A 17,069-nucleotide genomic window follows, 5' to 3' on the forward strand; every position below is an offset into this window, starting at 1 on the left:
ATATATATAATATACTATTATTACGTAACTATTATATATATACACATGTGTAATTATGTATAATTTTTGTATACATATAAAATAGTTCAAATTTTGTTGCAGGTCCGTGGTACCCATAGTAGTCTATGAATCCGAGCTTTCATCAATAATCGCGTATGCTTTGGACTCACATGACTACAAGCACGCATTGCAGGAGCTCTTACGTACAACGAAAGGACCAGAATCGAACCCTAGTCCGTTGAGCAAACGCAAATTTCCCGAGGGTAAGGACAGCTCCCAAGACCTGGCGCAATTAAGCGAGTTCAAGCGGCCGTCTGTGCTGTCTTTCTTTCGAGGCAACAGTCCCAATGCAGCCAGCAGTCCTATTGAATCAGACAAGAATGTGTCAAACGTGGAAACGAGCGGTAGTAGCATAATCGGTCCTGACGTTGATGATGACAAGAAAGCGAGCAAGCAGCAGAATTACATCGAAGTACAATTTAACGATGCCACAACCAATTTCTTCTGTAGAATCTACTTTGCTGCGCAATTCTCTGCGCTGAGAGAAAATGTTTTGCCCTGCGGTGAGGACGGCTTCACGAGAAGTCTAAGTCGAACCGTGCAGTGGGCAGCCAGAGGCGGAAAGAGCGGCAGTGCCTTCTGTAAAAGCAGAGGTATGTTGTGTGCTTTGATTATTTATTATATAATTTATAATCTTACGGTAACAAAAAAAATGTATGCGATAAGTTTTATGCGTTTATCCAATCATGGTTCATCTTTGACGTCAAAATGATATTAAAGATAAACTACACACTTTAATTAGCTACGTTTAAACGTGCATTCACTATAATTTGCTATAAAATAAAAAAAAACATATTTTGCAAGAATCTTTGACGGTCTTTAATTTTTTATCATTTCGATTATAGCACACTAGATATATTTTCTTTTGCAGATGATAGATTCATCATAAAGGAGATGTCTCGGCTCGATATGCAGATCTTCCTCGACTTCGCACCCAACTATTTCGCCTATATGGAAAGATGTCAGCAAACCAAGCAACCAACATTGCTAGGCAAGATAGTTGGTGTGTACAGAGTGTCGTTTAAAAACAACACAACCAACGCGGCGCTTCGTACTAGTGTGTTAGTAATGGAGAATCTCTTTTATAATCGAATCATCACTGATAAGTTCGATTTAAAGGGATCTGTGCGGAATCGGCTGGCGAATCCGGACGATACATGCCACGAGGGTGAACTGGTTTTATTGGACGAGAATTTGTTGAATAGTATGTACTCTTTCCAAACGATTACGAATACATGGAAAGAACAATTTTACTCAAGTATCTAAAACTTTAGCTAGATATCGATCTGAAAATAATTTCATTGGATATCCGAATAATTATGTGGAGTGCTTAATGACAATGCTGCAAAAATGTTCTAACATTCTAATAATCAGTTTAATCAGATCCAAAAATAATTTTGTTCGGACGCTACAAAATTATCTGTAGATCTGTTGCCAGCTAAATTTTTAGATATTTTAGTAAAACCGTTCTTTCCGTATAAATTCGTAAAATTAATGATCCGCATTTCAGTGAGCTGTGATTCTCCTCTATATATTCGATCGCATTCCAAGGCAGTATTAAATCGAGCCATCGAACAGGACACCAAGTTCTTAGCTGACAATTCCGTAATGGACTATTCGTTATTGGTAGGCTTGGAACCGAGCTCCGACGAACTTGTGCTCGGTATAATAGGTGAGAATGACTGCATATATTATCGCATTTTTGTCGATTAACATCTGATTTTATACTTGTTATTTTTCTCAATTTCTTTTTCATATAGATTACATAAGAACGTTCACGTGGGATAAAAAACTGGAAACGATGGTGAAAAAATCCGGTATATTGGGTGGCCAAGGTAAATTGCCGACTATAATATCGCCGCAGGAATATCGCGACAGATTTATAGCTGCGATGCATCGCTACTTTCTACCTGTACCGGATAGATGGTCGGGTTTAGGTAGAAGCGTTGAGATACCACCACAATAAACGTAATTTTCAGAAATTTTAAATACGAATGCAATTTGACATGCGGTAATTATGTAATCGATGTAGATTTTTTATGCGCGTCGGTAAAAATACGAGCGTGTCGTATTTTCATCATGTATTTATATATTTTATACCGCGATAACATCGAAAAATATCGATGAAAAGTGATATCGATAGTTACCTGTTGTTTTTTTGTTAACTAACTTATTAATTGCTATATTATATATAAATCAATACTTCTTAAGCCCATTCTACAATGGGTAGTAGCAGTAATGGATTAAGGAATAGACGTAGAAATCACAGTCGAATATGAGGAGGATAATTAACTATCATTGGTCGATTTCTACGCCTACTCCTTAATCCACTACTGCTACTGCCCATTGTAGAATGGGCTTTACTTCTCGTACAGAAATTAATGGTTGCTTGTAAGAACGTATACATGTATATACATCGTATGCACTAAGCAAATGTACATAGTAGTCATTTTATAATTATAAAAGTGGCTGTTCATTTTCAAACTTCTAAAGTACAAAGATACCAATGAAATTAGATCGCAAGATAATAATAAGGCAGAAGAGAAGAGAGAAAAAGTATAATTATCAATATTTTATTTAATTTTTCAAAATTATGTACATGACTATTATTTGTCTCTTTATAATAGTCAAATAAACAATAATCATAATTTCAACATAGTAAAACATTCTCATTCTTCGTCGATAGTTTTTATCATTATACAGCCTAGACAGTACACAAACTAAGGAAGATATTAAAGCGTGTACCTTATTGAGAAAAATATCTCGTACTTCAAAGTACCTTTTTTTCTTACGACTAAATATCTGCTATTATTTACATAAATCCATTAACAAAGTTATACGATGCCTGGATACTATTGCATGAAAGTTAAATTATCAAATTAAGCTTGGACTATAAATTTGTATTATGACCGAGGCTACTATTATGACTACAAATAAAAGGATTGAATACACTGTATTGCATCCGTAAAGACACTTTGCTGTCAAATATATCAAGAGACAAAGAATAAAATTCTCTGTTAGTTATTTTAGGTTAAAGATCCTATTTCCACACTACAGCCATATTACATCAGCAGCAAGAAATGTCAATATTTTTTCTATATTATACATGGAAAAAGATTAGTTCTTTCTATATATCTGATATTGATTGATAAAATAAGGTTCTTTTCAGAGTTCATAACGAAATGAACTGCAAATTTCGAATAAAATATGACGAAATAAACATTATAATATTTTACAATATTCATTTTCGTTTGAAGACATTAATATTGCGTTTAAAAAATAATAATGGATAAAAATTTTCAATATTATATATTTGATGAATTTACAATATCCAATAGATGAAATAACTAATTGATTTGAATGTATAGTATAAGAAAAAAGTGTATATGATTTCTCACTTCGGATGTTACAATTTAATAAGGTTGCAGCGAAGGAACGGGAACCTCAAACCAAAAACAAGCTTCTAAAAAGCTATGAAGAACTAAATTTGCTGCTACATCGAATAAATAGAGTCTTAATGAAAACAAGTATGTATCTATAATACGAATAATCGTCCATGTATGTTACGAGAAATATAATGAAAGATACAGAGTTCCATATATTCAAATATTGATATACTATGATATCAGAATCGTATTGCCAGCTGCCATATAAGAGCATTCTTTTGTAAACATCGTGAAGTCTAGTGCTGCGTAAACCCAGGCAATAATCTCTAGTTCGCGAATAGTCGAAATAATCGAATCAAGAATTTCTCACTGCTCGTATTCACCGGGTTACATTAATTCCTGAATCAATCCTTCAGACTATTATACTTTTATCACTCGCGAGATCTCTTCCTTGTGATTTTTTTTATTTTACTTACTTTTTACATAGTTATTTATTATGTAAAACGAACGTTACATAACTCGGGATACTCTTTTTACAAATTTTTACACGTTAGAACTTCGTTTATTATACTTAGCCTCGTATATTTATACCATCGAAATATCGCTTATGTATATGGAAACGGCACGCAAGTAACGCGTACCGCAAGCATCACTATTTTAAGAGAACAGCGAAAGAATCGTAATAAAACACTCGAGTTCCATGATTAAACAAATGTCTGCGGAGTCATCGTGCAGTAGCGATGTCGTTCCATCTACATTAAAGATACCGTACAATCTTCCGTCATTATCTTCCGCGAAAATGTGCGATAAAGAGTAAGTTTTCAAGTAACCGAGGAAACTGTACCTCGAAACTCTTTTGTACTGTGGTGTGGAAGTGATAGTGGAAATCCATCGCCTAGTCTAACGGTGACGTACAGTGAATTTGAGAAACAGTCACGTGTCTATAGTATCTAAGGAGACAAGGAAGTCAGATTGGAGTGATGGAGCCATTTCTCATAGTGCGACTATTCCAAATTATCGATGTCCTCGATCATTTTTTGGACCTATGAGGTGGTCCCGACGTGTCAGAGAAAAAAAGAAGGCTCTTTGATATGATTTTCGTCCCTTCTCCCTCTCTCGCGTTTTGTGTCGCTATATACATAGACATAGAGGACTATACTCAACATACCGTCCTACGCTAGATCTCTCGAGGAAGCCGAGAAGGAAATCTAGCAATTGAAATACGTGTCATATTCTCTCGGGCATCGTCGGGGAAATCAACACTCAGACTTATTCGCGCATTCGCACGTAACATAATGCACGCTTTGCTTATTGTGCGTGAATAACGATTCAATCCAGTTCTGATCTGTAGAAGATATCTTTCGTGTAGTCGCTGCGATGTCGTTCGAGAATTTCTCTCATTCTCTTCCGGGAAGGATGCATTTTCTCAGAAAACATGAAGTTTCCTCTTTTCCGTATATACGTTGTTCACTTCCCTCTCTCTTTTTCGTTTCATGCTTAGAGCGCAATATTTTGTTTTCCGGAAACGTTATCGCGCGCATCTACGTGACGTTTCGTGCTTGCGCATCGTCAATTAGCACAGTCATTTTTATCTCTGTGGCTCGCCCAGGCCGAATTGCGTTTGTTGGGGTTGCGTCTGTTGCTGTGTTGTGTTACCGGATGCACTACACCGGCCACCGGCGGTATGATGCTGCACGATGCCCGCCATCGGTGTCGAATTCGCCTGAAATCCATTCTGGCTCGGAGACATACCTGCAATACGTTTAATAATCTTTGACTACTGTCAACTTGCTTTACGACTGCATGAAGATTGGTATGGCAATTTTTTAATTACATAAACATTAATATCGCATTTATGATAACGACACAAATAAAAAAAACATAGTTTTCCAGAAAGAGTTTCAATATTTTCAATCATTAAAATTTTGTAATGTTACTTTTGAAATGTAATTTTATTTAACAATTATAATTATAGAGGAATAAAAAGATCTTAAAATATTTATTATGTTTCTGCTTTTTTTCTGTAAACTAAAAAAATTATTTTTTTTAATTATATCGTAGCAAACAAGCGATATATTTATTCTCACATTTTACCGATGACATCTTCAAAAGAGATATTATCAAAATAAACAAAAAATGCTATGTTTAATGCCGATAACGAGCCAGTGTAAAGCTTTGTTAAACTAATTATATCATAATATTTTTATTTATAATTTTATGCAGTGTGTAAAATGAAAAACATTTTAAAAATTGAATTACACGTGGAAAACATACATGTGTCAGAATACATACCATATAACGCTCACTAAAATAAACGGCGTGCATGTATAAATTATAAAACGAATACTATACTGAGAATTTTTACGCAAATTACAACTCATTTAAATAGGTTTAGAAGACAGTTTATATGGCATTTTTAATTATTATAATAATTAGTTTAAATTTATGTTATCATAATTAATAACTTACCCGACGGAGTTTTTTCACCTGCAGACATTTTGGAAAACGCCAGCAACGCGTCCGGGAAATTTGGCGGAGTGGCTGGCGTATTGCATGGTGTTATCTGGAAATACAAAAACACTTGCTATATAGCACAGACCATTCTAGCAACTTTGCAACAACATTGAAACAATATTACAGTAACATTGTAAAAGTTGTAATAATATAGCTGCAAGCTTCTGTGCTGTATAGGTATCTCTTTAAAATTTTTTTAAATCGTCGATGAAAAAGTCTTTAATCTTTTAATTAATTTTAATTAATTATTCCTGAATATATTTCTTCCTTTATCTTTATTTTATAGGAATTAAATAAGAACTAAATTTTTTTGTTTTTTTATAAAACCAAATAAAAAACTTATACAAAAATCTAAAATCTCAATCAAGGTTTATGTGAAAATATGTCTTTAATTTAGCATTATTATATATTTAATATTAACAAAATAAAAATAAAATATTCGAAAAGATCACATTTTGATAAAAATTTTTCATAAAAATTTTCGATTTTTTTAATTTTAAAAAGAAAATAGCGAGTTTTTCTACACAGTTTTTTCCTACTAAAATAATAGTTTCGTTCTAGTTTTTATAATTACAATAACATCTCAAAAGCGTAGGTTTATTTTAGGTTAGTGAAAAAAATAGAAATTGATGTACAGCAAATATGTGTATTTTTCACTGGAAGGGCTAGATTAAATAAGATCTATCAGACATGAAAGACCATTAGCTAACAAGGTTGTTGAACCTTCGGCTCTTGCATGTAACGACGGTCAGGTATGTACACAGATACGTGACCAAACAATACAGAGACATGTGTATTAGCATAGCAACGACCAGCTGTGATAATTCGCCACTGATAAGCAGCTATTAAATAACCGCTATTGACGATGCTCTCTCACAAAGTAAACCTTGTTGCTTTTGTATTTTAAACGTGTCTCATGAATGAACTACATAATTGTTCTCGATAAGATTATTTCAGTTAAGTGATTATTGAACGTTTCACTGACCCTGATTATACTTAATTAAATTTAAACAATAAAATACTGCAAAGTATTATTCACAAATGTGAACTACTCTTTCCGTTTTATACTTTTTATTCTCTAAACTAAATGCTTTTTTACTTTTTACTAAGAAAACACTTTGACTCGTTCTAATGATTATTTTACGAGAAGATTAAAAAATTTAGGTTTTCAGTGTACCTACATTTTATCTTTAGTCATTCGATTTATATGCACAAGGAATCACAAAAACAAAAATAATCTACCTTTTCTTAACAAATTCAATATTTTTTTATCATATTAAAAAAACAAATTCGCATTTTTCATATTTAACATTTTTTTACGTAAACGTTTTTATACTTATAAAAACACAATATATTCTTTTAAATAATTAATTTTATTTTGTTCGGTATACGTAAAAAAAAGTATTTAAATAAAATTATCTAAAATCTAAAATTAAATATTCTATAAAAAATAATTCATATTTTATGTGTCAGAATAAAATATAAATTATTTTGCAAACTTTTTTTTGATCTTTTTTGACTAAATCTTCATATTTATGTAATCTCAAAGAACTAAAATATTATCAAAATTTTTTGAATATTGACTAATTAGCTTAATTTGACTGATTGATTGATACTTTTAGCTGATATTGTACAGTCATGAAACATCTTTAAAATAACGTGCGCAGCACATGCTGCGCGTAACTAGGTAGAATAATACTTTTGTCCTTGGATAAAACAACATGCAAATTACAGCAAACGAAGATAATGCGACCGATTGTGGGGCAAATGCGTGAAATAAAAGAGAAGTAATGTGCGTTCACGATACACATCCAGCCCTGTGGACGAAATTTGGCACACGACTGATCGGAATGTGCCGTCGCCGACCGAGAATAGTAAACGCTTACTACTGCTAGTGGCACAGTCGCCAATAGTTTTCTTTAGTCTTTTGTCTTTAGAGCATCACCTTCGCTTTCATTAGATATCAGAGCTAATTGAAAAAGCTGGTCTTGACATTTACCGGCCTTTGCAACCGGTTTTCTCAACGCGACTACTTATTCGACTGAATTTACTGACCTGTCAATTATGACCGTTTAAGCAATTTCCAGATAGAACATTATTGTACCATTACTCTCATTGTTATTGCATTATTGCGTCAACCTTAGAACTACAAATTGGATCTCTCAGAGATCTAGCCAGATATTTATCTTTAAATATGTAATCGTCTAAAACTTTTATTCCAGTTAATTTAATTGATCAGGACTAGCTATTTATATCTTGAAAATCACGAAGGGTTATTTATGGATTTCTATAAAAGACAAACATTATATCACAGTTCCACAAGGAAAACAAGTCGAAATTATTCTAAATACATCAATCTTCAATCAGGAAAAGTGACACAAGTTTAAGACTTTACATAATAAGCAAATAGAATTCGTTTTAATTTAATAGCCTTGAATGGAGTATTATTACTTACTAAGATTCAGAATAGATTTTGAATAAAGTGATTTGTGGATATATGTATTTTTGAAATATTTATTTGAAATAACTAATTATTTATTTACGTACAATACGTATTCTGTATATGTATTAATGAGGGCTGAATGTAGGGTATTGGATCTTGTAGAAAAGTAGAGTAAATGGCAGTTGACGCAAATCTGATCGGGTTACCGGAATAAATTATAATATATCTATAGGATTGTACGTCTAAAAGTCAAGCCACATATCGAAGTCTATCTATCTAGACCACATAAGAGTATCACGAGCCGTGTCTTTTTGATTGCGGAAAAAAAGGCCGGAGATAGAAATAGAACAGACCGAGTGTTTCGAGTTCGTCTTCGCTGCACGATCATTTTGCACAACTACGAAATTACGCGGGATAAAGAAGCTCGCGAGAACGGGCAATTAATCAAAGAGCGGCGTAAATTGTCGCGGAAGGGATGATAGTCAACCTCGTGAAGGTCAGACACGCGCTAGAATCGATTTTCCTGTCTGTGTGTTGCACATTAACGCGACTCGACGAGGAGGATGAGGACGAGAAGATTCGTGAATTGGCCGCCCGGTTGTATTATTCCGGGGTCCGCACCGTTCCCCGCACGGTGATCTCTTGCGCTCGCTGAACCTACTTTTGAATAATCAATAAGACGGGAACACACTCTACCTACCGGCCTATGCGACTCGCTGACTGGATTCGACACTTTAACGCGATTCTGTTATATCACATTACGCAGGCCGAAGACGCGGTCGCCGGGATTGTTAGTCTATTTGCTAGAATGAAATCTCAAAAAACCGGAGAGTAAAAAAGCAAACTGACCAACTCGTCAAGGACGAGTACTTCTTGATGTAATATGTAATAACATGTGTATTATAGAATAATTTTTGAATGAATAATTGACCTCTAAGGCACTTCGTAGAATTTGAATGACTTATATCCATTTTTATCAATATACACTTTATTTTTAGTTTACTTTACTCTTTATTCTTTTCTAATGCTTAACTAAAAAGAGATAAAAAGTAAGTTAAACCCAGATTAAAGTTAACCTACATTGGAGAACCTTGGAGTGGATTTTAGATGTAGATGCAATTAATTTAATTTAATAATGTTAAATTTAAACTATATATCAATAAAAAGAAAAATTAAAGACTCGTTGTAAATTAAAAATAGATCTTTAGCATGTCCTTAGGAATTTGTAGTTTCGAGATTAACAATATTATACATAACAATATTGTATATGTAAAGAAGATACAATGTCAGTCACATTAACGCGTTCATTGAATATTAACGAATTATACATATAATATAAATTAAAAAATTTTTCTGAGTTTCTCGGAAGATTTAAAAATGAGTACGTATTACAGAATACTATGTCGATGAATTTTAATTCTTCTTGTATTGATTTTCTTAGCGTGATGTAATGTGAATTATGAAAATGTAATAATATATGTATAATTATGGTAATGTGTTATTAATATACAATACATATATAGAAATTCGGAAAATATATGGCAGTTCATTGTGTACATAAGAAAGAATTGACATTTATGCTCATTAACATAACAATAATATTGATATAGCAATAATATGATATTATATACGTGTCCTGTTTTTGCTTTAAATTGATATACAGAATATATCACAAGAATTAAAAATAAAAATATATTACAAGCGTAATCAATCATGCTTGTATTCGTACGGCTCAAAAATACACGATATCATATTTTTCTGTATTGCTTGATTTCATATTATAAACATAGTTTGTCACGCAACGAGTCCAAGCTTTAGCGCAAGTTTATTTGTCTATATATCTTGATGTATGCGTGAAGCGAAACGAGAAATCGAGAACTCGTCGATACCGAAATATTCATTGATTGCGCAGACTGCACCGATTTACGTGGCTCTTCCTTTTACATGGTTTTCTCGTCAGTCGCGTTAGAAGTGAATGATGCAAAGACTCACTTGGCCGAAGTGGGTGCCGGCTCCTTGCGCACAGGAGGGTATCGCCGCCTCTTGGAAGAAAATACTGAGAGCGGTCTGTAACAGAGAAAGCACGATCGTTAGAACACGCTTCATTAAATATTGCGTGAAAATAATACATAAAAAAATTTACGCATTATTGCTTCTAATGCTAATAGTAGAATGTCTATTTAAGAAGAAAAATTTCTCTAATACTTCTTGCTTAAATTTCAAGCAAAATTATAACATTTTTATATACAATTTTAAAAACAATTTGATTATTATTTGGGCCTCTTAATTATATTTTTATACTCATATGATCGTGAAAAAAAAAATAAGAATTTGTTTCAAACAACAGATATTGAAAGTACTGAAAAGAAATAGATAATTTAAAATTTTTTCAAATCATTATAGATATCTTTTATTATTTCTAAGGTTTATAATAAAATTGACCATATCTAGTTATAATAAAATATGTTGAGATAATGTTTCAATACACTGCTTTTGCGTCTTTATAAGCACGTGAATCTTAATCAAGTACAAGGGATCGTCTCTATGATTAGGAACAGAGAGAGGACGACGTAATCGGACTAAATAACTCTGCCAGATATCATTAGAGTGCCCGTCGCAATCTTTCGATCATTTTGCAAGCAGCTTCGTCAGTATCGTTCGATGCTTTATAGTATCAATATCCGATCCCTGTGTATCGGATATCCACACGTTTGCACTATGGAGCTACCGATAAAGATATCCGATAATTGCTGATAACCGTTGTAACGCGATGGTAGTTTTAACGGTTCGTCAATTATCAACAGTTATTGATGTACCAATAATTATTTATAAACAGCTCCGCTTCTCGACACCTAGACAACTATTTTATAACTTGTGATAATAATAACCGAATAATAATTAAACACAATTATATAAATGTAATCATATTAGAGCGGCACTGCTCGAAACGACGCGCAATGAGTTTAACGCTTATTACAAGGCGAACGCGTTACGCAATATACCATGACATTCAACCACTGGCGTTTAATTAAAGCGCCGGCGATACTCGATACTCTCGGATACATTGAGGGTATTAGCATAAGAATGCAATAGGCCAGCGCGGTAAGGAACGCGTTTCATATTTCGGTCAGAGCGTTGCAGCGAAAGGAATAAACGTGTAAAGGTAAATTCGCTGTATATGTGTTTGTTTGTGTGTGTCTGTCTGGTTTCTTTAATATTTATTTTATTATAATAACATTCTCATAAATAGAAAACAAAAATACTCTCTTTAGGGAAATACTGAGCCAAAAAAAGATAGCGAAAAAAAACAACTAGTTTGACGTATTTATTTGCAAAATTTAACGAGAAAGATATTTTGAATAACGCAAAACAGCTCTTACTGAATTAATAAAACTAGAGATTAACTTGTTTCGGAAAATACGGCGTTAATCCTATACGAAGCATAATTACGCGACAAATATTTAATTAATGACTACAATTATCGACGTAATTACATTACGATTATATAAAATTCACTACCTCAGTGATAATGATGTAACGTGCGTTCAATATTTAAACCGTTTTTTTTAAAGTGATATAAATCCAATTAAAAAAAAAATGAGTTAATTCCAGTTTTAGTTAAACATATGTTTAACTAAAAGTTCATTAATTCATTTTTTTTTAATTGCATTTATATAAAATTCACCACTTTATAAAAACAGCACATTTATTTGAATGTCTGATATTTATTTAGAAGTCAGTTATTAATTTTTTTTACTGTACGTAAGCAACTCTTTCAACATTATATTAAAATAATTTATTATAATCATGGATATCCACACTTTTCTTTTATTTTTTGTTTAAATAGTTAGTTTATTTAAATGAAGAGGAAAGACATAAAAGACTTTAATGAGAAATAAATATGAAATTCAACCACAACTTTGAATAACATGATTCCGCTTTAACACTCCGTACCATTCGGATAGAGAAAGTTCTCGAACACAGAGAATTCGCTGTAACATTCGCGTTATCTATTACCTTGCGACCATTTCGCGCCTGTCGTGGCATAGATTGAAATCAATATGATTGCTAACAAGTTTATACCACAATATTGTAAAAATAAGAAAACGATCCCAATATATCAAACGAATATTCTCCCAGTTCGTGGAAAAGATGGTTATGCTGAAGTACACAGTAAAAAATATTTTATATTTGTGTTAGAAACGGTTCACTCAAGTCCATGTTAAAATTTTGTATTGAATTAAAATATTCAACATTTCTTAAAATAATACTTTTTACAAGTTATTGAACAAATGGCATAAAATGTTTTTTAAAACATAAATGAATAAAATGTACTAACTTCACAAAATATAAATATTAAAGTTATTTATATATAAGTATGTTAATTTAATATACATATTATAAAAATTAATTATAATTAAAAAATGATTGTTCACAAATCGTGTCATTATTACGTTTATATGTTAATCTTTTACATAATGTATATGCTACTTTCTATTATAAAAAAAAATTTATCTAAATACAGATTTGAAAATAATTTTGTTAGACCATCAAAACAATTGTGTAAGATATTGAAAATTATTACTAGAATGTCAAAACTTTTTGGAGTATTTAGCTAAATTTTTTAGATTCAGTGAAATTGTCCTTTCCTTGTACTTTAATGTTCAGACTCAATAAAGTTAAAACTGACATTTCACGATAGTAATTTTACAAAATTAGAAAACGACAGACTTCTGACAAACACTAATTTCCTTTCGACGATTAAGATTGAATGCGATATAATAACGGGACACCGTGTACATTGCGCTGCACCGAGTTGATGTATGTGCCAAGGCGAGGCGAGACGAGACGAGACGAGACGACGCGTATATAAATACACATTGCCGCATTGTTTACGTTGTGGTCAAAGACACAGAAAGATTCCTCGAGCTAACTCTAATCACGATGATGCATTAGCACGCTAGCGCGTGTCGCAATATAATCTCTCTCTCTCTCTCTCTCTCTCTCTCTCTCTCTCTCTCCCCCCCTCCTTTTCCTTCTCTTTCTCTTTTACTCCTTCCTTTTTTCACTCTATCGACGTGTGTTTAAAAATGAATTACATGATGCAAGCGTATAAGGATTGCATGATTTATCCTGAAACGCTGGCGAGTAAATAATGCAAGCGATTAATTATAGCATCTATTCTTTTGAAAAATTTCTCATTTAATCATTTCTTTCCGTCTCTTTCTCAGTAATATATGAGCATTATTATTATATATAATTGATTCTGTAATAAAAAGCTTTTTTTCATTTTTATCTTGATAAAAATATATAATCATGAAAATGATGTTGAGGTCGATAAAATATGACTCATTTGAAAAATGTAAATACAAAATATCTAAAGTAGATAAAATATTACAAAGTGTATAAAATGCTACACAAAACTGTTGTTTAAAACATTTTTTATACATTGCATAATTTCGATAACATTCCATCGAAATCGGACGTATTGAATTAATTTCGAAGAATTCTTCCAATTCCTAAAACGCGTGTGAAAGCACATGTAACAAGAATAAATGTCTATTTTTAACAGTCTTCCCACAAATCCACCGAAATTAACAAAAGATGTCCTTGTCAGTGATAAACAATCAGTTTTTTTCTACCGGATTTATTATTAAGGAGGAAAATATTATGTGCATAGACAGTTGGAAAATTTATGTTAAATTTAGCATATTTTATCTCAAACACGGTTCATTCTTATATTTTTGTGTTAATTTAATACAAAATGAATATTAGATGTTTCACAAGTATTATGTAAAAAAACAAACATAACTTATCTTAATAACAAACATAACTTATCTTATTTCTTCATTAAAAAATCAACATTTATAATATTAACATGTTCCAATAAATTTAACGTTTATATGTTAAATAAATACATTTTATTCATTCTAATCTTAAAATTTATATGTTATAACTATTATATCTTATCTTATAATTTCTTATCTTATAAATTACGTTTTAAAAATAGTCCAAAATGAATGAATAAGATACGTATTAATTTAACATATTATAAATGTTAATTTCACATTAAAAAATATGTTTCCATAGTTTGCTTATATAAAATGTGTCCCTGTTTACATTTTTTGTTAATTTTTCATATAATATTTATGTTACTTTCTAAAATATTTTTCTCGTGTTAAATTAAATAAAAAAAAACATAAAATTTAAGTGGACCTTTTAAAACACATAAAATACAATATGTTAAATTTAACGCAAATTTTCCAATATTATATGGAGAAACGAGATTTTATGTCAACACAACGATGCGATTCCACTGTCTGCGGAAAATTACATAGATGAGTCATGCTTGCGTGCCCGTCGGGTATCGGAACCTGAATTCGCCGAAAATTTACGGTCGGTTCCAGTTCCTGCTTTTAACGCACAGGATTGTGTAACGTCAGCTCGACAGGATTGCAGAAGACGAGTGTAAACACCGGTATACCACGTGACTTGCCGCAAATAGCAATTATCGATCCCTCTCCCGTCGTCCTACGTTCGTCGATTGGGATAAGATCTTACGTATGTCGTGCGCGAAAAATGACGTAATCCGAAGAGAGTGCCGTAATCGTTCTCGAGATGTGCGCCTCTAGAGCAATAATATTACGCAATAATTTCCAGACAATCTGTAGCATAATATAGCGCTACAATCGATACGACACTATATGGAGAAAGGATTGTTGATGAATCAATAGCGGCGACAAAATCCTGTTGCGCAACAATGACGATTGTCACACAAATCTGCAAAATGAAAACAAACGCAGGTTGTACAACTGTATACGCAAGCCGGATGCGAAAGTGAAATGAAAGCGATACAACGTGTAGAGTGCCGCAACGTTCTCGTCAACATCGGCAAGACAAAACCGCTTCTAGATCCTATTATTTACGGTTGCTGTTCCATAATGTTGCACATTCACGACGAGCATGGGGCTGCCTAACAAAAGACATGTCTGCTTTTTTTATAGATGAACTCATGTACATACTGAAAGTGAAGCCTCTGAGGCACAATTGAAAAGTACAGGCAACACTACAACAAATTTCAACCTATTAGAAACCATGTACTCCAGAATATAGACTTCTTGATAGGTTCACTGAAAAAAAATATCATAAATTTAAATAAATATTTATTTGAATAGCGCAACTAAATATTTATTAAATATAAAGATATATTTATTTAGTACAAAAAAAAAACATTAATTTAATTTGATAATAATTTATTTTTATTAAATAAATACTTATTTACTGTAAGTAAATGTTTAATTGCCAGTATTCAAATGAATATTTAAATTTATGGTATTTTTTTCAATGTTGTCTGTTACTCCCTGTTCCTATATTGGTGTATTTTTTAATATTGTGTCTTAGGCTTCACATTTAAAATTTGATAAAAGCTAGATGAGGTATGTTTTTTAGCTCTTCTTACAGAATTCACCCTTTCTCTTTTTCTCTGCAATATGAAAAGAAAAAGATGAAAGATGAATTCTGCAAGAGGCCAGGAGCAAACCCAAGGATAATTCTAGTACAGACTTATGCCTAATTTCTTCACCTCCAGATAATTTCTTCACCTCTAGATAAAAATTATCTGCAATTTATTTGGAAGTAAAGAAATTGGCCATTAGGCCCATTTCTATTAATGTGAAATTAACTTTAATCTCACTTTAATTTACTGTTTACTTTTTCCAAGAATTATTGTAATTTTTAGAATTAGAAAAGCTTTAATTTCAGTTTAACGTACTGTTTATCTTCTACTAGTTCTAAAAATTCGAATCTTTCGAATTTTTGCATTATACTACTAATTCTAGCAACTATTTCTTAGAATAATTCTTAGAAAAGATAAATAGCAAGTCAAACCAAGATCAAAGTTAATTTTACATTGGTGGAAGTTGGCACTTCTACTAAAGTAGATTTATTACGGTTTACTCTTCATCCTTTTTCAATTCTTAGAAGAAAAAAAAAGGTGAAAAGTACGTTAAAGTTAATCTGCAGTGATAGGAACGGCCACTACTTAGTGCAAGAATAAAAGCCAAATCCGTGGCATGCGGGTTTACGTTTATTTCTTGTTGTTTCTACAAGCCGACATCGGTCCGCGTATTGCGAGCGTTGCCGCGTTTGCAGCCTAGCGCGATTTTTATGAATGAAGCCGACGAGACAGCGGCGTGGTCTCGCGCCTTCGTCGACGGTCCCGACGAAGAACGAACGTCGATTCGCGGATCGGCGCGTTCCTCGTCACAGGGATCACGCGGCGTTAAAGCGGCGACGACGGCGGCCATTTTCGTCGCTTTGTTTACGTAGCAGTGTGTCCAAGGCGAGGATACACCGTCGCGTACGTGCATAATACGTGCGTGTGCGGTACACACTCGTCACGGAGCGGGGGAGGAGGAACATATTCTCAGGCCTCATTTCCTTCCCCTCCCCCCCCCCACGGTTTATTCTCCATCCGAATAGTTCACGTCTTCTAATTTTCCTCACCTCAAATTGCCAATGCGCTGCCTGCAGCAATTGCTTCGCCTGCTCCCTGGCACAGCCCGCGGCCAACACAAACTGATTGATCATCACCTGCTCCCGAAGTGCGTCCATTTTTTTGTGTTGATCACGTTTCCAACAATGACACGAAGGGAGAGTGTCACGGC

General features: G+C 32.9%; 2 protein-coding genes across 2 annotated transcripts in view; one reads left to right on the forward strand and one right to left on the reverse strand.

Moving 5' to 3' along the window:
* fab1 (1-phosphatidylinositol 3-phosphate 5-kinase fab1) overlaps window positions 1–2,235 on the forward strand; it is a 10,050-nt gene extending 7,815 nt beyond the window's left edge. The window contains exons 11-14 of the mRNA XM_018545908.1: window positions 103–653; window positions 932–1,264; window positions 1,571–1,732; window positions 1,821–2,235. Coding sequence (XP_018401410.1) covers window positions 103–653; window positions 932–1,264; window positions 1,571–1,732; window positions 1,821–2,026 — 1,252 coding nt within the window. The 3' untranslated portion in view covers window positions 2,027–2,235. The remainder of the gene's footprint in view (window positions 1–102; window positions 654–931; window positions 1,265–1,570; window positions 1,733–1,820) is intronic.
* A 1,294-nt stretch (window positions 2,236–3,529) lies between these two features.
* LOC108778688 (UBA-like domain-containing protein 2) lies at window positions 3,530–17,028 on the reverse strand. Its single transcript, XM_018545929.1, has 4 exons — window positions 16,909–17,028; window positions 10,396–10,470; window positions 5,916–6,009; window positions 3,530–5,198 (listed from the first exon to the last, which is right to left on the reverse strand). The coding sequence occupies exons 1-4, from the start codon at window positions 17,014–17,016 to the stop codon at window positions 5,035–5,037; spliced, it is 441 nt and encodes a 146-aa protein (XP_018401431.1). The 5' UTR covers window positions 17,017–17,028; the 3' UTR covers window positions 3,530–5,034.
* Between the last annotated feature and the right edge of the window lie 41 nt (window positions 17,029–17,069).

This window comes from Cyphomyrmex costatus, unplaced genomic scaffold (genome assembly GCF_001594065.2).
Source record: "Cyphomyrmex costatus isolate MS0001 unplaced genomic scaffold, Ccosl1.0 scaffold506, whole genome shotgun sequence".
NCBI classification, from domain to species: domain Eukaryota; kingdom Metazoa; phylum Arthropoda; class Insecta; order Hymenoptera; family Formicidae; genus Cyphomyrmex; species Cyphomyrmex costatus.

What these genes read in the sequence shown, in the direction of transcription:
- LOC108778688 (XM_018545929.1), bottom strand. Translation starts at nt 17,016, where the DNA reads ATGGACGCACTTCGGGAGCAGGTGATGATCAATCAGTTTGTGTTGGCC. An exon ending in CAGCGCATTGGCAATTTGAG is followed by an intron (nt 10,471 to 16,908) that starts GTGAGGAAAATT and finishes TCTCTGTTACAG; the next exon opens with ACCGCTCTCAGTATTTTCTT. An exon ending in CCGGCACCCACTTCGGCCAA is followed by an intron (nt 6,010 to 10,395) that starts GTGAGTCTTTGC and finishes TTGTATTTCCAG; the next exon opens with ATAACACCATGCAATACGCC.